General features: G+C 33.3%; 1 protein-coding gene across 1 annotated transcript in view; it reads right to left on the bottom strand.

The window, feature by feature from the left end:
• Hsl (hormone-sensitive lipase) overlaps positions 1-21739 on the bottom strand; it is a 79669-nt gene extending 57930 nt beyond the window's left edge. The window contains exons 1-2 of the mRNA XM_085806949.1: positions 21157-21739; positions 6310-6546 (exon numbers count right to left, since the gene is read on the bottom strand). Of these exons, the coding sequence (XP_085663075.1) occupies positions 6310-6546; positions 21157-21690 (771 nt within the window). The 5' untranslated portion in view covers positions 21691-21739. The remainder of the gene's footprint in view (positions 1-6309; positions 6547-21156) is intronic.
• Positions 21740-24869: the final 3130 nt, after the last annotated feature.

The following is a 24869-nucleotide window of genomic DNA, read 5'->3' as shown; positions in this document are numbered from 1 at the left end:
ATTATGCATTTTCAAATATACAAGGGCAATTCAGAAGCTAGCCTGCCTTCTGCCTGAGGAGGAGATGCCTATGCAGATGACTTTCTAAGAGGAACTGGCTTGTATGCAAGTTAAACATGGGGAAAAACATGAAAATGCTCATGGTTAATTAATGGATTATTTATTTTGAGTAATGAAATCTACAAAAATCCGTGTTTAAATTATAGCAAAAAGTTTTGTCAAAGAACAAATCCTGTAAGTTCTTTGAATTCATACCATATTCCTCAATTTCCTATACATCTGGTGATTTGGCCACCAGAATCAGTGGCGCAGTAGTCAAACTGTTTCATATTACATCTATGGAGGTTTTCCTTCTTTATATACATCTAAAGGTTTTCAAATATTGCAAATCTAAAGGTTTTCAAGTATCGTAAACATAAAGCAAAATTTTATAGTTAATACAATCTGTGGTATGGAGAAGTGGTAGAAAATTGAAGATGATATAACAGAAACTTTTCATTGCGATGAGAATGCCTCAATCATTAATCAACTAACAAACAGTGAAATATGTAGAATGGCTCTAAATCCAAACAATATCACTACAAATAGTGAAACAAGTAGAAGCAGACAGGTTGTTGAAAACAAAAAAATTGTGACAGGCACTTTAGTGGAAGTTCTTGATACAGCAATTACAGAACCTGAAGAATGGAATTTTATAAAACAAAAAATTATGCCTTTCTATCAAAAGTATTAGCACAAAAAATGAAGCAACTTAAACAACCTACATTCAAAGAAATGTTTAATAGAGCAAACAGATAAATATTGAACTTTTTTTGTAAATTTGGATTCCTTTAAGGCATGATTTCTTAAACTGTGGGTTGGGACTTGCAACAGTGGATCACCAAAAATTTTAGCATTTTTGATATTTCTTTAACTTATTATAATAATTTTACAACTATCATATATTTTTACTTAATGTATCTGAAAATAAATAAAGATAAGACAATACAGGAAAAGAAAAAAACAAAAATTTTTCGATGCATTCTTTTTATAATATAAACGTTCATTTTCCTTGCTTTGCATGTGACACTGTCATTTTGTCTCTTATTTAAAATTTTCATATTGTTCTTTGTCCTAAAATTAGAATCTAAAGTTAATGACCTAAAACTGCAATAGTATATTACAGTACAAGTGAAAAAATTGACAGTTTCACTCATTCGTGTGTCAGATTTGTGCAATACTTATGGAGTCGCACAAAATTTTTGTAAATACTATGGGGTCCTGGGGGTAGTGAAAAAAATCTCAATTATAAAAAGGGGTCGCGACTGAAAAAAGTTTAAGAAACTCCGCTTTAAGGTCATGAAATGCTTCAATATTTCATAAACCACTATTTCATATTTTTAATTTTGTAATTTGTACATCTCATATTTAAACTGATTCAGAAAAATACCAAATCTAGAATTGCCAAAGTCCCAATGAGTCCATATTTCAGACTTTGTACTGCATATTAAATATATATATATAAAGAGAGAGAGACATAACTTTATTTTAGAAACAATACCATAAAATTGGTGATTCCTAAGTTTCACTGGCAAATCATAGCCTTAAGAAAGTGATAAAAGTTTAAAAAAATACCTGTAAATGTTTCTGTTTTATACTTTTACCAAACCAATTTTAGTACACGTCAGCATTTTAAGTTTCATAAAATTATGCCAATCTGTTAGATTTTAAAATTCATATGTTTAAAGAATAAGAAAAAATTAGAGAGCACACATGGATAAAGAGCACAATTACACTCAATACAAAATGAACTTTACCAACTGGTGTAGGTAAACGTTACACTTTGCGACAAAAATCTAAAATTTCTCAGTACAGTGCAGTTCTTTCATAGTAATACACACATCTACTATTTTAAAGAAAAAAATTATAGACTATTTTGTTAAGCACATATTAAAATATTAAAGCAGTTCAAAGTTTATAATGGGATTAATGAGATAAATTTAGAACTACAAATAAATAAACACTAAGCAATAGAAGAAAGTTTTATTAGAATATATTTACTAAAACAAGAATGTAACCAAACAGGACATGTCATAAACTAGTGTTGTTTTAGCACTGCAATCCAAGCATGTAGTTTCTCTAAAAATACTGGGGTAAAATGAAATTGTTTAACAAAATAATGTAATGACAAATATATATATATATATATAACTAATCACAACAAAATGTTAATTACAAATTAATTCATTACTGCAGGTATATAATTATATCCATACAATAAGAAGAACAGCACTTCCAAACTTTTTGCAGCACACAGAAATTTATATCCTGACTCGCTCCTGCATCATAATCCACAATGTTAGAACCATTATCGTCTATTCAGGATAATGGTTCTAATTTGGTTCAGGATGGTTCAGGATAATGGAAAGTGTAATAGAAAGATAGTGGTTCTAAAAGTGTAAAAGAATAACTAGGAAATAAATAGCATAAAAAAGGAGAACTTTAATGAAGTATAAATCATTCTACAATTTAAGAAGCTTGGGAACAGTGACTCTTATGTAGCCATAACCTATTACAGTTAAATATGGCTCACATGGCTGTAACACTTATAATGGGAGTGCAACAAGTTCTAAGCCTACATATCTTTGATGTATGATACACCTATTACAATGATTGCATTATTTCTTGAAAGTATAAAAATGAAAGACCGTAAATGACACAGACAGTACAAAAGTGAAAGCAGTTAATATTTAATCAAGAGTTGTCAGTCAATAATGTCTATTAACATTCAAAATACCAAACATTATTCTAAATTAAGGAAGGCTGATAAATATACAAGAATGCACGGTTGCAGTCTAACAGAGTTACATTACTTTCTCTTTCCACTGTCAAAAGCTGGGCTAGCATGTTTAGATATACGAAGGCATGATTTAAAGATAATACCAGACTAGGGTGTATTTGGGATGTGACAACTGAAGAAATGTGTGCTTAAGTGGAAGAATATAAAATTAAAATAGATGAGTGACAGCTTCTCAAACTGTTCTAGAAATGAGCATAAGAGAAAAACTGCATGAAAAGATGGGGATGTTATTAGACTTGCAATGAACTGAACATGGATACCAGGAATGAAACAACATGAGGTTGAATGTTCTCAATAACTGCTATCTGTGATAAACAGCAGTAAATATTCTTATTTACAGCTAGTGACAGGAGACGAAGCATCGTGACCCAGAAATGAAATGAACAAATGTGTGGAAACACAGAGTTCAGAACACAAAATCTGGCCAGAAGACGTCAGAATATTTGTTTTGGGAATAAACAGGCAAAAATGTTTATTGGTTATATGGCACAAAATACAATAACAACAGTATTTATTGTGCTAGTGAGTCAACATAGATATGCCAAAAACACAAAATACTACTTTAAACTCGGGAAATAAAACTTTTGATGACAATGCTCTAACACGTAAGGCTCAGATTTCCTGGACTCGTATTCAGCAATGCAGATACCAGCTTCTCTCCCATCCATAGTATTTAGCAGACCTCATTCCAAATGAAAATATATTTTATTTATGACAGTGTTAAGTTACAAAATAAACTTGCTATAGAATGTTTTTAAGAAGTCCGGTACACTGACTTTTTAACTGATTACCTTAAGCTGCATTAAGGTATGCAGTTTTATAATGTTGAGCAAAAAAAGGAAAAAAAAATCTTATACTTCATCAATTGGCAACAAAATTTATTTAGTGTGGACATGATTTTATTGAAAAATTGAAATAATAAACATTTCAATGAGGTTTTTCTTCCATGCATTAGGAGGCTGGGGGAATCAAGTAAAGTGCAAAATACCAGATAAGATCTTGACAAGAAACATTAATGCTATTTTTTAAACACATAAAAAATTAAATTTTTCACTTTATTTTCCCTTTCATTTTAATGCATGAAATTTTAGCTTAACCTATATTTGCATTTAAAATGTCATTCTTCAAGTATGATATGATAGGATTTTTTACTAGTTATTGCACAACACATCAAACTTGCCTTAAAACAGGAATGCCTTCATGAAAGACTTGCTAAGGAAAACTGACCACATTTACAAACATGGGATAAAATACCATGGAAACCCCATGCAGCCAGCTTATTCATTTACTGGAAGACAAAAACCCATAATGAATTACCTGCAATTCCTGGCTTTTAATTACACTCTTCAGAGACATAACTTAAGAATTAAAATATTAAGTAATAACATGTCTTTGTCAATTCTGTATATCCATTTCAATGTAATTCCATTATTAAAACACAGTTCTGAATAGAAAAGATTTTTAATTTGAACAACTATTTTGCAAGGCAGCGAGTGTTGTCCAAAATATAAAGCTACAACAATGCATTTTAGAACAACTGGAACATTTGGAATTTCAATTGTCAATCTGGAAACTGACAAGATAATAACATTTTAAAAACTCTCAATTTTAGGATTAAATGTCAAAAACTTGATGGTCTTAGTATTTCCCAAAAATGGGGAAAATCCAATTCACAAAAAAAAAAAAAAAAAAAAGGCAAACTTCAGAACTCCCATCATAAGTGTTCTGATATATAAAGTGAAGTGAGATCTATCAGTGTAAACAAACAATTTATCATATTAAGGATATTTTTTCAACATAATTAACTAACAGATTTTTACAAGAGCTTCAAATGAAAATTTTTTCTGTATTAGCTGTGCCATGTTAACTTTACACTCTATACTTAATTTCAGGTCTGTTAATACAATTGTTTATTCTTTTGATTTATTTATTTATTTATTTTTAAATATTTTGAGGCATTATATCTTAAGTCTTCATTCTTTCAGCTAGGTTCAAGCTATAGTTTTGCTAAATATAATTTGCAGGAACTTATCAACTTTTCAAATATGCAAAAAACTTGTTCTTATTTCTTCCCAAAGCATATATTTATAAGCAACAATATGATTTGAACTGGGGCTGTTCATACCACTCCAAAGATCAAACTTAACACCTGATTATGACGTATTTTTTTTCCCCCCAATGGCGGGCACTTTTGCCTATAACGGCACTGGCCACTACTAAGGCCAGAAGTGGTGGCCATTTTATTGTGGAAGCACCTAATAGGCAGCCACCACTACCTCCTCTGAAGGGACAGACAATTTTACATCCATGCCTTCTCGAACTCGGGCCCTTCGATATCGCAGTCAGGCTCCCTTAACCACTATACCATCTGGGTGGCTGATTATAATGTATTTTCAAAATATAATTCATTTCCTACTAAAGGACACAAATGCTTAACAACAGTCAGAGAAGATTTACTTATATATCATATGTTAAATTTAGAGCATCTCTCCTACAGCTTCATTCTGAGCCAACTAGTATACTTAAAATTGTTGGTCCCATTTACTTTCATGACAATTTTTGCAATGAGCTGAATCTTAATAAACACGACATCAAGATATTTAGCACACTGTGACTCTTTAAGAAAAATACTTTCATATTCTGTATTAATTTTTGTTGGCTGGTAATTAAGAGCAAAGATCTGCTAATTGACTTTAGATATTTAATTTTTAATAAAATATCTATCTTTTTAGTAAGTCCAAATAACCAAATCGACACACAGTGAGGTTAAGGATGCAATGTTTCTACATTCTAACAAATACGTACAGAAAATTAGGAAAGCAACCACTTTATGTTTGGCATATATTTTAGTCATGACTCTATCAATTTTGAGGGCTAACAAGTACAGGTCCCTCCTCATCAGGAGCAAAGAAATTTGCTTCTGATGACCTGTTTGTTTATCCTGTACCTGTTTGTCCTTTAAATCGATACAGTCTTGACTAAAAGAAAGGTGGTTGCTTTGTCTAATTTTATATTTTACATTGGTGTGTTTCTCTTCCATCTTGATTTTTGCTGCCAACTGGCATTTTCATGAAAGTTCTTCTGATTTGGATCAATTGCCCACTTGCACCATTTTGGTTTATGCTTCTGGCAGATTTCTTTGCTCCTTATAAAGAGAGACCTATACCTATGCGCCCTTGAAATCGATGGTCTTGACTAAAATCTATGGCAAACACAAAGCAGTTACTTTGCCCAATTTTATGTTTTACTTTGCCATGTTTCTCTTCTGTCTTAAATACATACAGGTTTATCATAGAGGGAGACATGAGTACTACATTATTCTGTACTTACATAAATGAGTATTATATTATTTTGCACTTATATACCTTAGATGCAGATTTTATGCAGTTGGCTTAATTATTTAGACTTCAACCACACCTAAGAAACCTCATAACATTTGTTGAAAAATGAAAAGCTAAGTAGATATTTACCTTCATGAAAGGAGTTTCACTAAGACTCCAGAAAGCTTTCAGAAACTCAACTGATGAATTCTGTGCAACATCTACTATCTGTTGAGCTCTTAATTCAGGATTAATTATATACTTTACACCATGAATTACAGCCAAAACAGCCCTAGAGACAGGACTACCAGAGCTCTGATATAAATCACTAAATGTTGCCATAATTACACTAACACCTTGCAGTATTCTTCGCATTGATGTGCAATACTAAAGTGAAATAAGAAAAAAAGAATTTTAAAAATATAACTTTTTTACATATGTAAATTCAAGAAATACTAAAAATTTAAATATTCAGAACAACACAAAACTAATGATATTTAAAAAAATATATAGGAAATGAAAATATTAAAAATACACACATGAAAAACCAGCTTGGCAATTGATTTCTATTCAATGCTATGATAAGATTATTCAGTCAGATGGCATATAAAATTATTTAAATAAATCTATGTAAAAAAAATATCTCCAAGATGTAAAGCTTTTATAAATATAGTTGATTAAAACACATACAAGAAACACTCAGGTACAGGATTACATAAAATCTAACAAGTAAAACAAAATACATTATTAAGAAAACATTTGAAAAACCCAAAATAAAAGAAATTTTTCCCTCCTAATGAATGTATATGCAATATACTTTAGGAGTACTGTGGTATTCAGACTTTATGGCAATATGACCTCATGAAAATAAAAATGATCTAAAAAAAATTATATGACCCCAACCAAAGCATTGACCCTTAGTTATATACCATCAATTCAGATATTTTAGGACTTTTATCCACCTTGAGACCCTAATATAAATTTTCGTGACCCCGAAAGGGGTCATGACCCACAATTTGAATATCACTTCATTAGTACATGCAGTATTAGAATAGGATAATATATACAAGATACATAAGCAAGAAAGAAAATCATTACAATCTCAAAGCACTGGTGGCAAAAAGGAAAGCTAAAAAGGGAAGAAATCAGCACACAGTGTTGTCATTGCTAGATCAGGTACAAATAATTATCTGGCATGGTATAGATACATACAGTTCATGGATAATGCTTCAAGATACAGTGTGTCAGATCTGATCCAGTTTATTAATATGATAATTTAAATTATATAGCAAAATTTGTTTAATAATGAATCGAATTATTCTAATTAATTCTATAATAATGTATATAATTACTCTAATTCTATAATGATGAATATATAATAATTAACAAGTAGCGTGATTTAGCGTCACATATGGATAATCGTAACCTAACAGCACACTCATAACGTGCGCTTTTGTTCGATGTAACCACGATTGATTCTAAGTAAGCCATCCTTTGACTAACCTTAGTAGAAATCGACGAAAGCTTTTTTACGGAGCCCAAAAATGAAGATGATCGAATTCTGGTGTTTTTAAATAAAGAGGTATCAGTTCTTCAGAACTCTGCAGGAACAACTGGTGGAGGTAGCCAACGCTCATGGTCGACAGAATAATACATAAATATCAATTATTCTTAATTATTAAATTATATAATAATGAATACTAATCTATTTCTATAATAATGAATCTAATGATTCATATTTTATCATGTTTCCGATGTGGCCGAATAGAATAGGGCACATAAATAGACTAGCCTAATTGGATGTTAGTATTACATAGCCAGTTCTGGAACAAATGTGACACATGCAGACAATTTCTGTGCACACTCAGAAAAAGCAAATAACTGTCTGTCTAAATGAATAGTTAGCTTCATGGAGAATTTTTTGAGGAAAACTTGCTAGTATTCTCATTAAATGTGATGAAAAACATGAAATGAAACGAAACATGCCCATTCACAAGGAATCATACTGAAGTTGAACGAGTAGAATTCACTGATTTTATCAACTCTGCCTCTAGTGTGTATGTGTGTGTGTGTGTGTTTGTATGCATGGATATATGCACTCTTTTGAAAAAAAAAAAAAAATCAAAGCACCAAGAAGGATTTTTGTGATCGTGACGAAATTTGGTATGCAGAAACATCTTAATCGAACATGCAAATGATCAAAGTTTTAAGGTAAATGAACAGGAATTGAAATCATAGCACGCATTTCTAGTGCACAATTCACAAAGTATAAAAACCAGGAACAGAGGCGGAAAATTTTTCTTCTTTTGTTGCTGCCATTGCAATTCCATAAAGAAGCAACTAAAAATGCCATTACGATGATATCGAAGACCTTACAGACAACTAAACGACTTCGAACATGGTCGCATTGTAGGGTTCCGTGAAGCTGGATGGTCATACTACCGAGCAATAGGCCGCCACCTGTAGCGTAACGATATTGCTGTGCAAAGATGTTGGCAGCAATGGTTGCTACAGAGAAATTGCTGATGAAATAAAGGCTCTGGAAGACCAAAGATCACAAATGCAAGGCAAGATAAGATGATTGTTCGCCAGACCTGAACCGCCCCAATGGTTTCATTGTCGACTATTCAACGCACTACAGCCACGTCTATACCTCCCATGGTACCGTCCACCATCTCACGGAACTTGTCTGAGGTGGGATTACACTCACAGAGGCCTTTAAGACGTTTGCCTTTGACCCCACAACATCGTCGGAGTCGTCTGGAGTGGTGTCACAGACGATCATCATGGTTGCCATCAGACTGGCATCGTATAGTGTTCAGCAATTAATCCCACTTTACTCTTGAAGCAGATGACCACCACGTTTGTGTCTGGAGAAGAGGGGCCAACGGTCCCAATCAGCCTTTGTTTTACAAAGGCATACAGCCATAACCCCAGGTGTGATGGTGTGGGGCACTATTTCTTAAGACAGCAGGTCATCTTTAGTCATCCTTCGTACATCTTTAACAGCTCAACAACATGTTGATACCATCCTGTGGCCAGTTGCATTACCTTTCATGGCACCTCATCCTGGGGCCATTTTCCAATAAGATAATGAAAGGTCACATACTGCTTGCATATCTCTGGACTGTCTCCATGTGGCTGAAACTCTTCCTTGGCCAGCAAGGTTACCAGATCTTTCACCAATCGAGTATGTCTGAGGCATAGTAGGCTGCCATATCACACCACAAAATATCGCAGATGTGGAGCGGCAACTGATGAATGCCTTGCAGAAGGTGTTGCAGGATGACATTAATTCAAGCATGCATTGCCACCAGGGGTGGTTCGGCCAACTACTAATTTGAACACTCAATGAGTGATTGTGAGCCGTGAACAGGTACTATGACCTTGATTTTTTAATCATTTTATTATCTGTGTATGAGCTATAAACATATTCAATTTCATCAAAAACAACCACTTCCTTCATGGCACTTCGATTTTTTTGCAGAAGAGTGTATATATGACCTTACTTAAAAAGGGCCTGTAGATGCCATGAAAATATAATCAAAAGGTTGCAAACAACAACCAAAGCAATGTGAGAATAATTAAAAATGTACCAAAAATATTCAGTTATCATAAGAAAAAGCTTCCAAGATATACCTCATTGAAGTGGAAACCCTGTAACATTCTACACTAAAGATCCATAAATTGGTCGAGCCTTCTGCAGGCATGCACAATTTGGTCATTTGAGCGTATTGCAAAGCAAGACTCAATAAGACCATAGGGCCATTTTCCTGCATACTATATCATGTTTATATGGTTAGATGTAACTGTACTGGTGCTGCTGTTATTTGCTGGCCAGTAGTATGTGATAAAGCAATCTTGTGGAATGTTGCTTCCTTTTTGTTAAATTGTCTGGCAGCTATCAATCAGACACTTTGATACTTATATATTCATCCTGGAAGTTGGTGGATCACAGATTGCTTCTTATTTAATTGGATAGTAGACAAATTTAAGTTTATAAACATAGCACACAAAGACATTAAACAAATATGTACTCAAACTTTGAGATTATCTGACCAAAAAAAATTCATTAAATCAGGTGCTAATCGTTCAGGCAATCAAAATATCCATTGGAATTTAAACAGCGGTAAAAAATTGTCACCTTCTTTATGAACTCCACCCTGCATAAATTTGCTAGATACAAATCTATGTCATATGGTTCTTCATTATCTTCTATAGTGCCATTTTCAGGAACCTCACATTCTACAGTTTTGATTATGTTGTCTAGATGGCATAGTGGTTAGGGAAGCCGACTACAATAACCAAGGGCCCAGGTTTGAATCCCAGAGAAGGCATGGTTGCAGTACAAAATCCAAAATCTGGATTTTCAATTTTTCCAGATAATAGATCATCAGTTTAAATCTAGTAAGATGGCATGCAGAAATTATAAAATTAAAAATATGAAATCGTGATTTATGAAATAATAAAGTATTTATGATCTAAAGGGTATCAAAATTTATAAAAAAAAAAAGCTTAATATTTATTTATTTACCTTATTAAACATTTCTTTCAATGTAAGTTGTTTTAAGTTGCTTCATTTTTTTGTGCTAATACTTTCTCTTTAATTCTGTAGACAGACATAATCTCTTGTTTAGTTACATTGTTGAAGTCCTGTAACCGATGTTTCAAGAATTCCGAAGAACTTGTCAATAGAAATTCTCTGGTTTTCAGTAACTTCTCTGTCACTTTCTTCACTACTGGTAGCAGTATTTTCTGGATCTAGAACCATACTACAGATTTTGCCATTCATGATATAAAAACTTCTTTTACATTATCTTCATTTATTACCGCTTCTTTACATTTTTTTACAAAATCCGTTAATTGGAAAATTTCACTGTTGTTTTGCGATATCCAAAAACCTTTAAAATTAGCGGCTATCATCATCAAATTTAGCTATCCGTCACTATACATATTTGGCTATGCATCATGAGCTTGGCGACTAACGACAAGTTGTTTCATTAAATTTTACCTTCCTTCTATTGTGCACCGAGACAGTTAAGCCTGAATTATATTAGTTATTTATTATATTTATGTCTATTTCTGGCATATGCTTAAGGCTTATCAGAATTCTGAATAAATAAATTCCACCATATATTTAAGCCTTATTGAGGGCCGACGCTAGATATCTTACCGCCTCATGCAGTCTCTGTGGGTCCTAAATTCTGCGATTGAATGCACCCATACGAGTGCTGGTTCTGAGTTTATGTGAATTAACAAATCAATTATTCTTAATTCAAATATCTCTAAATGTAATCATTGGGTCTATGAGCATCATTAACAAAAGCTATTTTTAGCATATGCAAAGAAATTTTTGAAAAATTTTCCTCGTCAGCATTTTTTAGCACATTTAACTTAAATCTGTCATCTGTAAAGCATAATGTCAACATAAAAGGTTACCACACTCCTTTATTATTCAATTACTAGCATAAAAAATTGTTTAGGCATCGCTACATGAGTCATCACTCAATTTGTCATGTTTTGATAAACATGCGGTGATGAAAGGTTAGGTTAGGCTATTTAATTATGGCAAAGCCTCGAGGGCTATCTGCCTAAGAGAAGGGATGCCTTCGTGGAGGACTTTCAAAGGGAAACTGGCTCATATACACGTTACACATGGAGAAAACCACGAAAACCCCATGCAGTTAGCCTGTTTGCCGGATTCGAACTTTGGAACGAGCTACCAGTAATCAGCGACTTTACCGCTCGGCTGCTGGTGGGCCTGCGGTGAAAGGAAAGTATAATAAATAATGATTCACCAGGTTGGCGTCAGATCAACGATGTATCTGTGTGGAATTTTTCGGTTTGAGATGTACGCCAAGCAGATATGCAGCAACGGAGCCAAATTACTGATTGTACAAATTTAGGCTAAAATGATTGTTTCTTCAATAACAAGGTATTTTATTTAGTGTCGAAGTAAAATTAAAAATCGGTACTCTCCAGATGTTTTATTACGCACGGAGGGGAGAATCATACGCATGCGTAATACCTAGGAGAGAAACATTGCTGGTGTTTTGAGGTCCAATTTTAGATTATTCAGGATAATGGACATCCGGATTTCGGACTTTGTACTGTAATTGTCCATCCCTTCATAGGAGGTAAAGGTGGCCGCCTATAGGTGCCTCCACAATAAAATGTCCACCACTTCCAGGTTTAGGTGAGTAAAAAAAAAAAAAAAGAAAGAAAAAATAGAGCCTGCCATTCGGGGGGGGGGGGAAGTTAAAATTAAAGGGAAGATCTTATGAGTGTATAGTGATTGATAACCTACATGGACATCATGCTCATCCATTACTGGTAAGGATTTTACTCCTTTCAGAGCTGTAGGATCTTACTCCGTTCCACTGGTTCACGTTAAATTGCACTCTTTGGCAACAATTTTTATTTCTCAAAAATGTCAATGGGGAAATAGCATAAGGACGAACATTTCCTTATCTGTACCATTTAACCACAAATTTTGAAACTGAAGTATTAGGTGCTGTTCACCTGACTTTTAAAATAGCTTTATCCACAGGTTTTGTTGAAATTGCATAGGTCATTCAGTATTTGCCTGTCACTGCATTATGCCTTAATAGCAAATATTCTATTATTTCTCGATTCTGAAAAAATATTTGGCAATACAATTACTGAATCAACTAGCCATTTTGAGCTCAGAGGCAAAACTTCCCGCAATCTTTCTCCTCTACTTGTGATATAATACGATCTAATATCAAACTACTGTATTAGAATCTATATGGATGGATCCATTGAACCCCATTCTCCTTATATATTAGCCTCAAAAGGAAATAGCTGAGGGGTGCCATTGATTCAATGGTGCTTAAAAAGCAAGTATGATGAAATATCACAATAAATTCAGATGCAAAAATCTTCATTTAATCGTAAATGTCACTAAAGTTAAATAGAACTATTTAATTAAATAAAAATATTCTTAGCATATTTCTATGCTAACTTTGCAAATAACTTATAATACTTTTAGCACCACTTTTAATCTTAATAACTGTTCCACTGCTTTTCTAAACAAAAGAATTTATTCTAAATGTTGACACACTTTTCTTGGCTGTATCATCAGCATATTTTATGCAGATGTATTTATACTTAGATATGAACATATCAGAATGATAACCCACCCAAAAGCCAGCACTCAAAAACTGCAAAATCAGAAGGATGATGGTCATGAGTGGGTTAGCTGCATAAATATTCATTGGTTTACTCAACCAAAAATATGAGCCAGCTTCCCTTAGAAATTTTTAAAGGCAGAGAGCTCTTATGTGCATTGCCATATTCAGTTAAACTAGCAAACAAAATAATGAATTCAGAAAATATTGACAAAACTATCATTGAAGAAAAGGTACCTTTATACAATGAATATTCAACTGGTTTCAAAAAAAGAGTTAGCATTTTAAGCATATCAATTTTAAGTTGCAAATTGAATGCACATTCTCAAAATAACAATGGCTGTAAGATTACAGTTATGTATTGTTTATACTAAATTTATATGGAAATCATCTATTATTTTGGAAGAAATTAAAAATTATCTGTTATCATAATTAGGACAATCTAAATTAAGTAATTTGTACCTAGATTATAATATATCAGAAAGAATTTTAATGAAATTACACACAACTTTGCAGAAAGTACATGCAAAAAAAACTTGATATTTATTTGTTTACTTTATTAAACATTTCTTTCAATGTACTTTGTTTAAGATGCTTCCACAAAAAAATTCAAAAAGTTCCTTTTTCTTGTGTCCATCCAATGCCAATGCCATAGCATAATTTTGAGACGGATATGCCTTTATCCATTTTTTGCAGCAATTGCACTTTTTGTTTGATGGACATCAAAACATGCTTTCGCTTTGTAGATCCTTCGGCAGCTCCAGAATTGGAGACTCTTTTTGACGTAATCGAAAGTTAAAGCTTAATTTTTATAAAATTGCTCTGACAGTCTACAAAATTAATTAGTAAATTAATTAGTCTGCAAAGCCAGATCCAATTAGAAGATTAAGGAACAGTGCAATCTGCAAAATTAACTGAAATGCCTTGTAATCAGTAAAGATAATTTTAGCCTAGCTTATACCATCCGTTATACATTAAAGGCGCATGCGTAAACGTATTATGTGCATCCATAAAGCCTACCCCCCCAAAAAAGTTTGCGGTTTTGAGGTCCGGATTATAGATCATTCCGGATAATGGACATCCGGATTATGGACTTTGTACTGTATTTAATTGCTAATTCAATATGATTAAATTGTACATGTTTGACATTTTTCTAGCCCATGGTGCTTAGAACTTACTAAAGACAGCCCTGAATCCACTCTTTGCTGTTGCAGTTGTCCCTGAAGTTTGACTTTTACTCCTGAATTACCTTCATTATTAAGTATTTTAAATACATTTCAGTAAGTACTGTTTGGCCATTAATTACAATTTCTTAATGGTTTGCATTTAGAACTTTTATCTTGAGTTTTATCTTGGTTGAATGATGTTCTCAGGATGCATTGATTTTTTTGGAAGGGGTCTTAAAACAGAATGCTGATCATTTGCAGTCAAGTTGTAAATTATAAAGAAAGGAAAACACAGGGTGCTAGAGGGTTTTGTGGGTTCGGAGTGGTGGAAAAATGTGGGGGGGCATTTAAACATTTAACTTCTAGATATTTAGTTTTATAGACAAGAAAATATAGAAAAACTGAATTCTTTGAATGCATGTACCGTAATTTCGCACATATAGTCCGCACCATCGTATAGTCCGCAGACACGATTTTATATAAAAAAAATTTTAAAAATCATCAGATAGTCCGCACCACCGGATAGTCCGCGGACTGTACGTCCGAAATTACGTTTTTTTAATACGCCAATATTAATGTATTTTAGAAACAAAGAACTAAGTATAAATAGAAAAAAAGGCGATGTTTCATCAACGTTATCGAAGATGAAAGACAAAATACTGTGCAACGTGCTATCCTCATGATAAGTGGTAATGAAATGTGACCTTCGACCCCACTCACTCAGTGTTGCCAAACCACGCTATAAGTAAACGAATCACGCTTTTTTTTCGTACTCCAGGTACTTGCTACTAAGGCTCCTAAAAACCGAGCTGACTATCGATACGATATATACAAATGTTTTCTTGGAATCTCTCGCTTTTTTTATATTTGATCATCGGCAGTTTACGACAGCGTGTTTTTTAAATTTCAACAATTTTAACCATGAACAACCAGCGTATTATCCGCACTGGTGGATAGTCCGCAGCTTCAAAAATTCACATTTTAAACACAGATAGTCCGCGGACTATACGCGCGAAATTACGGTAATTTTGTATTATGAAAATGAATTATTAAATGATAACTATCACTAAAATAAATCTTTTTTAAAGGCACAGGGGTAGAAAGACATACATTTGTTAAATCAAAGAATATGATTGTAAATATTAAGTTTTGTACTTCATATGCCATGTTATATGAATACGAAGTATCTGAATATCTGGGAATTAGTCTTAACTAAAATGGCTTTTTATGTCTAAGGACCTTTTTTCAAATTACAAATACATTGCAGGTGGCTGCTTTTTGGTTAATTTTCTAATGTCGTGTAAACATTTAATTACTTTTAATTCAGATCTTATGAATAAATGTGTGTTACGTATATGCATATGTATGCATGCATATACCCAGGATGTTATCATTTGTTGAAGAAAATAGATGCCAACAGTTGATTAGAAGCTGCTAGTCAATAAGTTCTAATATTTATTTGAAGAAAAAATATTTAAGTATCCTATTTAAATATATTTTCAAGTCCTATTGTCTACATATATCTTTTAAAAGAAGCTTAAAAGAGCCACAAAATTATACTTTAAAATTATTGCTTAGAAATGCATTTATCATCTCTTTTATATTTACGAAAGATATTCCCCCCTTTACGCAGATTCACTGTATTCAAGCCGGTAAGACCAAATGGAATTATCAACTTGGTAAATCATTCCCAGTTTCAAACCGGGTAAACAGGATACCTGCGAAAGCTAAAAAATGAAACAAACATTTATTAAAATTAACGTTCAAAGAATAATAGTGAATTTGGAGCAGCATGTTGCTCCTATAGCATAGTGAAATCTACCACCTTCCTTCTCTGAGGCTAACATGCAACTCCCGTCTCTCTCACTTGCTGGACTCTGGCAGGCAGCTGATTGGCTAACCGCAGCCAGATACATGACACCCCCCGGTAAAGTGAAGCAGAATCTGAAAACTGAACCAGCAAATGAGTTCGCAAACTTAAATTGTATACTCCACAAACCAATGCTTAATAATTAATACACTTATTAATATTTAAATCCTCTCACATTAAAATAAACAATTAAGCACTGAAATGACATATATAAACACTTTTACAAACGTAATACCAACACTTGCCTAATATCTCATTATATATTTTTTTTCTTAACCAAATTAATTCAAAATATATGAACATGTATACATGATGTAATAACATACTTTGAAATAAGTGCAATAAACAGTCATCTCACAACAGATGAACAGACGTCTTGATACAATACCAGAGTTCTGTAATAAAACATATATGCAATACTATTTCAAAACACAATATTATAATGCAAGATTAAATATAAACCAGTAATTTGTTTTTCAAAACAGATGGAAAGTAGCTCTCATACAATTCCACAACAAAAGAAAAATAACTAATGTAAAGTTTTAAACATATTAGTTCATACTTAGTTCACACCTATTTCATTCACCAACTAGTCTTGAAAGATTGTCTGCATTTTTTAATAGTGCACCAGGGCAATGAGAAATATGAATGAACGCTGAAGTGCCACTGCCCATCTCCGTAATTTGGCAGAATGCAGTGCCGACTTATGCAAATATAGTAATGGATTATAGTCTGTGATCAGCTCGATATTCGATTAAAACACCCAACAATCGAACTTTTTTAATGACCACACAATGGCATAAGCCTCGCGTTCAATAGTTGACCAGTTCTGCAGTTTTCGAAAGTTTTTGACTGGCAAAGCTGATAGGATGCAAACTGCCTTTGCTGTCTCGTTGTGAAAAGCAAGCACCAACACCATATGAACTAGCATCACACTGTATGGTGTAAGGTTTTTCTGGTTCTGGAGTGTACAGTTTTGGTGCTTCATACAGTCTACATTTCAGATCTTGAAATGCGGATTCCTCAACAGCAGTCCATGGAATTATCTCAGGAATTTTCTTTTTCGTAAGCTCCGTCAATGGGCGAGCTATTTCTGCCCAATTCTTTATGTAATCACGATAATAGTTAAATAAGCCTAATGCACTCTTTAGAGCAGTCTTCATTTTAGGACTTTTTGTACGAGGGTTGGAACTTTAATGGTAGCAACACAGCTGAAAAAAACGCTACACAACAAAACCAAAGAATATCGCGTATACCACACGTGAACTACATACCTACCTTACCTCTCAGCAAAAAGACTCGTCCTGCCTACGTCACGCGCATGCGGAGTGACGCGAAGAACGGATCCTTGTATTAGCTCACGGTCTAAAGTAAGTGTTGTTAGGATGTTTTCAAAACAAGAACAACGATGTTGGATAAAAATTGAATGTGCCAGAGGTCGTACAGCATAACAGTGTCATCAAAGGCTTCAAGAGGCTTGCGGGGAATCTGCATTGCCTTACAGAACCGTAGCAAGATGGGTGAAAGCATTCAATGAAGGATGCCAAAACGTGGCAGACATGCTACGGCCAGGTCGTCCGAGTGTCAGCGATGCAGATGTGCAAGCTGTTGCCGCACTAATGGACAGTGATCACCGCCAAACGATTCGTCAGCTCGCTGTACAAACAGGATTAGCACATTCTGAAGGAATGCCTGTCCATGAGAAAAATTGCTTCACGATGGGTTCCACATCAATTGACGGAAATGCAGAAATGGCTACAATACGATGCTGCCCGAACCCACCTGGAGCGCTATGAGCGTCAAGGAGATGCTTTTTTACGCCATATCAGTACGCTGGATGAGACTTGGGCCCAATTATACCAGCCAGAACTGAAAACCCAATTAAACGAATGGCGTCATCACGGGTCACCACGACATTCGAAATTTCGTCAGAACGTCAGCAATGTGAAAATTATGGCGATTCTCATGTACGACTGTGATGGTGTCATGCTAACGCATACCGTTCCCCCACAGTAGACCGTCACTGCGCAGTATTACTGCTCATTTTTGGCGCACAATCTCCGAACAGCTTTGAGAAAAAAACGGCGACACTTTCTGCAGAATGCTCCTCTCATTTTGCATGACAATGCTCGGCCGCATGCAGCGCAAGTTGTGACTGATTTGTTCAAGCGATGGGGCTGGGAAGTGCTTTACCATCCACCATACTACCCAGATCTAAGCCCTTGTGACTATGCTAAGATGAAGGAACCACTTTGTGGCACTCACTTCCAAACTGTTCCTGAGATTCTTGCGGCAGTAGACCGGTCCATTCAAACTATCAACAAAACAGGCGCTGCTACAGGTATTCTGCAACTTCCACATCGTTGGAAACGGGTTGTACACAATGCTGGCGACTATATTGAAGGACTGTAAAACATGGTGACATGAATCACTTTTGTATTCCTTGTAAATAAATAATTGCCAGTATTAAAGTTTCAACCCTCGTAATTTCGATGGCTTGTAATTTTTCAGGATCAGATTGATGTCTTCCAGCTCCTATTATATGTCCTAAATACTTTATCTCCGACCGTGCAAAAACACATTTCTTTACGTTCACCGTAAATCTGAGATCACTTAATGTAGTTAGCACAGCATCTACATTTTGAGATGTTATTTCCAATCTGGTGAAAAGATAGCAATATCATCAACATAGGCTTTGCAAAAATCACTATGTTTTCTGAAGGCATCATTCATCACTCACTGAAAAGTAGAAGCTGCATTTTTTAATCCGAAAGGCATCACTTTCCAACGGTATTGGGAACGATGTGTCTTGAATGATGTTAAATCGTGACTTTCTTCTTCTAAAGGTATTTCCCAGTAACCTTTCAAAACATCTAAACAGGTGATAATATTCGCATGTCCAATTTTATTGATTAGATCAGTCATATTCTCCATTGGAAAATCAACAGGCTTGGTTACTTGATTCAACAATCTAAAATCAATACATAAATGCATACTTCCGTCTTTCTTGGCTACACATACGACTGGATATGCTATTTCAGCTTCACTTGGCTCAATAAGACCCAAGCTCTCTAATTCCTCGATTTGTTTATCTACTCCAGGTTTCAAAGATTCTGGGATCTTATATGGTTTTTTCCTTTCAGCTCCAAGTATCAACCGAATTCTATGTTCACCAATGCTGGCTATTTGGACCTCACCAGAAAATAACACGATGTGCTTAAGTAAAAGCTCGTGTAATTCCCTTTGTTTACTACCCTCTAAATGATTAATATCCACCTCGATGTCCCTTCTAGTTGCTGCGCAATCCACTTTATTTGGAGTTGGATGAATTTCCCCAAACTCGGAATCATCTTCAAATATCACTCCCACAGTTTGTACTCGAACATAAAATTTTCTTATTTTGTTTACATGGACATGCCACACACTCCCATCAGGTAATTAAACCTTATAAGAATGAGGATTTACTCTTTCAAAAAATAGGTCGAAATGAAAATAGGTCGATGTTTGTATGGATACCGAGTTTGTGCAATTCTCTGTCTTGTTATTTTGGCTTTGTGTAGCGGCAATTTTTGTTACAAAAATCGCCGTTATGCAAGCCAAAATAATAAGTCAAAGAATTGCACAAACTTGGTATCAATGTACCACCAAAAATTACCGAGTTTCGCCAAGGAGTACCTACCCTAAAATATACTTTTACCGAAAGCTTCTTTACAAAATACATTTTTCATCAGTATTTGCATAAAATCAATTTATCCGTATGCACAGTCTGTAACTTTTGAACTCACTACATTTACGATCATAATAATAAATGGTGATTAAAATTACTTTTTTGTAGCTTCCAAAAATAATTTAACTATTTTTACTAGGATTATTGCACTGAAATTCCCGAACAGTTACCATACTAAACGTTAATAATTACTGAGTAGACTGAAGGGTGCCCTTGTATTATCATGAAGTTGTTGTTTCATTTATGGTAACCTGAGTAGTAAAATGTTATGGAAACCCTATTATGATGTAATCAGTTGCTTGATTGCAGTAAATTTTCAATTATGGGAAAAGATTTGTACGGGCTTGTGGTGTGTGTTGATTAGGAAGTACATTGCTTGTTTTGTGGTTAAGATGGTAAAATGGTTGAATGTGGTAAGATTAATTTGAAGTTTCTGTACGATTTAGAAAGAAAGGAGAAAAGAGCATTAATTGAGTGGTGTGTAAATGAAAGTTTACTTAGTAGCCATTATTAAGTGTCCCATTTGTAGGAAGGCAATGTGTATGGTCAAACGTCAGACGATAATGGCACTATGGAGGATATTTTTTTTAATTTATGTGGCGATGTCAGTATACAGATTCTAGTTCAGATAATTTTAGAATGTTTTTGGATGTTGTTAAGGAATTTTGTTTGACTGAAGACACGTTAATTCGTAAATAAGATACGTGGATAACAGGGTAAAATGCAGAATCGCCCACTTACTTGTTTGGTGCTTTTTACAAGAGTAAGAACAATTGGATTTTTGTCAATTTTCTTTGATTTTTTAAGTGAAAACAGGTCGATGTGTACATGGATAAAGTCAAGGGACATGGATAAAGTCAAATTCATGAACAGTTACTATACCAAATGTTAATAATTACTGCATTAAAATACATGAATTAAAAAAACACAAAAAATGATAGAAAATAAAATAGAAAAGTTTTTCACCTTATTTACATTTCATAGAATACCTGACTTTAACATACAAAACTCTGAATAAAAATGCATTAAAAAATTAGACAAAAATATTTTCTAAATTAGAGGATTTCAGAGTTTAAAACTTACATAAAAACCTTGATACTGTCCATAAAATCCCAGCTGACTGATACCTCCACATTCTGCAATTATCTCTTCAGCAGTGAAGGCCTTATCAGCCATTAAATGGCAATTTTCATAATTTTCATTTAGAATTCTAATAATATACTTTAATCCTGGCCTCAAGCCATCAAGAACGCTGATTAAACTTTCTGTCTTTGAGAGATAACTCCCAGCTCTGAATAAAAAGGAACTACGAACGATGCACAAGGTTTTGCAAAAACTGTAGCATTCGGAAAAACATCTCTCGAAAATCAAATTAAAACTTCTAAAGCCATTGCCACGAACTTCATTAAAATCATAACGATATGCTTCATCTTGAAGCTGTTTTAGATTATCCTCATACCAATGCAAATGAGAAAGTAGCTCTCTGAGTAAAAGCACAAATTTTCCTGCGTACCAATACTTATCACGATAAAAGTAGAAGTAATCTATATTGTTAACAACAGCTAAATACAATACTTCAAAATCACACGTAAAATTTTCTAATTTAAATGTGCCCATTCCTCATGTGAAACAACTCAAGACCGTATAATGTTTACTACCAGACGAAATTCTCTCGTAGTCTTGTTGCCAATTCAAATTAACTTTTGTACTAAACATTCGTACTTGAAAGCTTAAATTCTCCGTTTTATTACCCTGAAAAAGTAAGGAATTCTTAGTTGATTTTTTATTATCTAGCAAGGTTAATTTTTGAGTAATAAATATTTAACCACTTATTTTTCTAAACCCAAACTAACGATAACCAGCTATCTTCGTTAATATTTTGCTGCTAATTCATTCATATTTTCGAGTAGTAATGAATGATAACCATGTTTTTCGATTCAAGAGCCACTAAATGTGTTATCTAGTAAGGCAGTAGACCACAACTAACAATATTCAGATATCTTCATTAATATTTGCTCTTCCAGCTTGCTCTCGAAAAGTATTAAATAAAAACTGCTTTCGCCTTCTTTTAAACCAACTTGCTATATCTGCAGGTTATCATCTTAATATTTTGCTTTTACATTCACTTCTAGTTTCGTCGGCTTTCCCCAAAATGCAACAGACTCTACCCATTAAATTAAGGCTAGTTAAGTCCATTAATTGCTCGATAAAGAGTTCTGTCTATTGATAATAAATTAATTACTTGAAAATCCAATCTGCGTCCCGTCCTGTGTTATACTTGTCATTCTGAACTTATTCTTCCAAAGCAAGCAGAAAACAACTGCAGACTGCCCAGAATAGCGTATTGAGGCAAATTACAGGTTCCTCCAATTATATTGGTAAGAAAAGAAGACCTATTTATACATATATGTTGCATTAAATTATTATAGTGTACTTTTCTGTATTATCTGTATATAATGTATTTACGGCACCATTTGGTCTGTACTTTCTTTTGGGTCTAGTCTGGACACCGGTCGAGATCGATATCGGAAAACCTAAGGCTCCTCTAAACCAGGCTGAATCACCAACTTTTCTCTCTTGGCGAGGGAGTGAACGCGCTGCCAATTTTGGCGCGTTTATCGCACAAGCTGGCTGAATGTCTGCTGTTTTTTTTTTTTTTAAAGATTTATTTTATAGACGCGCGGCATTCAGCGCATATAAACTTTTCGGATAGTTTATTAATTCTCGAATAGTATATAAACGTTTTCACTTAAATAAAAATTTCGCGTATATTTTGTAAACATATTCAAAATAACTTATTCTTTAGATGTTTCAGTTTCGTTAGCAGACTAAAATAAATAAGATATGAATAAAAACTTTCAATAGTGTCAAATGGGGAAATAGTTAAAGCGTAGAGTGTGCAAATAAATTTATCTTAATGACATTTTAACAAAAATTTCAATAAAAACACTGTAAATTCATACTAAAAAAATAACTTAAGAATATATTGTCATTTAAGTCTGAGGTATATGGAAATAATTGTGCAAGATTCTGAAGAAACACTTTCTTTTAAACGTGTGAAATATTTCATAACATATATGGAAGAAGAAAGTACAGCATTCTGTGTTTTGGATGCTTTTCATCAAATGTAATATAAATACGAACTAGAAACCGTAATAAAAAGTCCTTCCTGTTCAATCAGATCACCTTTGTGTTGCATTGTATTTGTAATACTTCTAAAAATCCAATTTTTACCTAAATTAAAAAACAGTTATTCCATAAAAGATAATAACTTTGAACGTATATAGAATGAATTTTGTAATTTGAGTTATGTTACAAAATAATTCATAGTTTATATATTTTATACTAATAATTTAGATAAAACCTGTCCAATTTAAGAATGTGTGTTAACCACATTCTTAAATTGTAAAAGGACGACTTAACCACATGTAATTCATTTCAAAGCATAAAAGAAAGCTTATTTTTTATTTTACACAGCAACAGCATTTTCATGCAGTCAAGTTTTTTTAACTGCTAGTTATTATACATAATACTTAATTTTAAACCCATTTTTATTAGAAAGCATAACTAAGAAACTTCTTTTTAAAGCACCACAGTGATTGCAAAGAATGTCGTTAAATTTACAAAAGTATTGAAGATATATTGAACAGCATTATAACAAGAAAGTACTGTACAAAATATGTAAATTTAGCATAACTTCTTTTTTAGTATTTGCATAGTTTCCTCCAAATGAACCTTAATGGGAAGTTATCTTGCGAAAATTTAAAAGTATTAAAATAGCCTCTATTTAAGATGTAACTGCATTTATAATTATTTTGTAATTGCGAATAGATTATATTACTGCAATTAGATTATGCACTTACAACATAATTGCATAAAGTAATGAAATTAAGAGTTCACAGATACAATGTAATATAATTACAATGCAATTACCTAAATTGTAATTATAATCACTTATTTAATACCACAATATTATTACAATCACAATGTAATTTAAATTGGGTACTATATTTGCATACCCTCCACTCAAAAGGAGGTACTGATAAGCCTGGAAGTTATTATCAACAAAAAGCCTGTTCAGGACAGTTTGATGACAATTTCCACCGGGCAAAAAGTACATTCTTAAGCCCAGGCAAATCATGACAATAAAAATCATTCAGTCTTATGATTCACTATATTTTAAACCCTAAATTTGAATTCTGCACCAAATTATTTACCTATATTTTAACATACTTTATGAATTATTAGAAGCGATATGGCAAATATCTTCTAAAAATAACTGTAAAATATTTGTATCCATTAATTGATTCAGATACACACTTTTATTATTTAAGTATATCAAAATAACAGTTTCATGTTCCTGAAATACAAAAATTATGGAAAAAGTTAAAGCAATATTCTTAGAAGCATATGATATTAGTCACCAGATGCAAAATTATAGTTAATTTTTTGCCCTAAATACAATTTTATTACACAGTAGTCAAATGTGTAACTTAATAACATGTTATATAAAAAATTAATGATAATAAGTTTATCAGAAATGAATTAATTCTGCATAACTTTCTGCACTTGAAAATTTTCTACACCTGAGGGGAGGGAGAGATCTAGTAAAATTAGATTTATTATAACTTCAGTTGGACCAAACACCTTCTCTCTCTATATATATGCATCACTAAAGAAATAAATAAAATTATCATGCTTAAAAAACAGATCTACCATACCAGTTTTTTTTTCCCTTTACATTGAGAAATAACAAACAGTACAACAATGAAAAATACTATCCTTGAAATGTTGTT

The sequence above is a fragment of the Stegodyphus dumicola genome, chromosome X1 (assembly GCF_044657685.1).
Source record: "Stegodyphus dumicola isolate Sdum_Otavi_A_Nest chromosome X1, ASM4465768v1".
Classification (NCBI taxonomy): domain Eukaryota; kingdom Metazoa; phylum Arthropoda; class Arachnida; order Araneae; family Eresidae; genus Stegodyphus; species Stegodyphus dumicola.
This window is presented reverse-complemented; position numbering and strand designations above follow the sequence as displayed.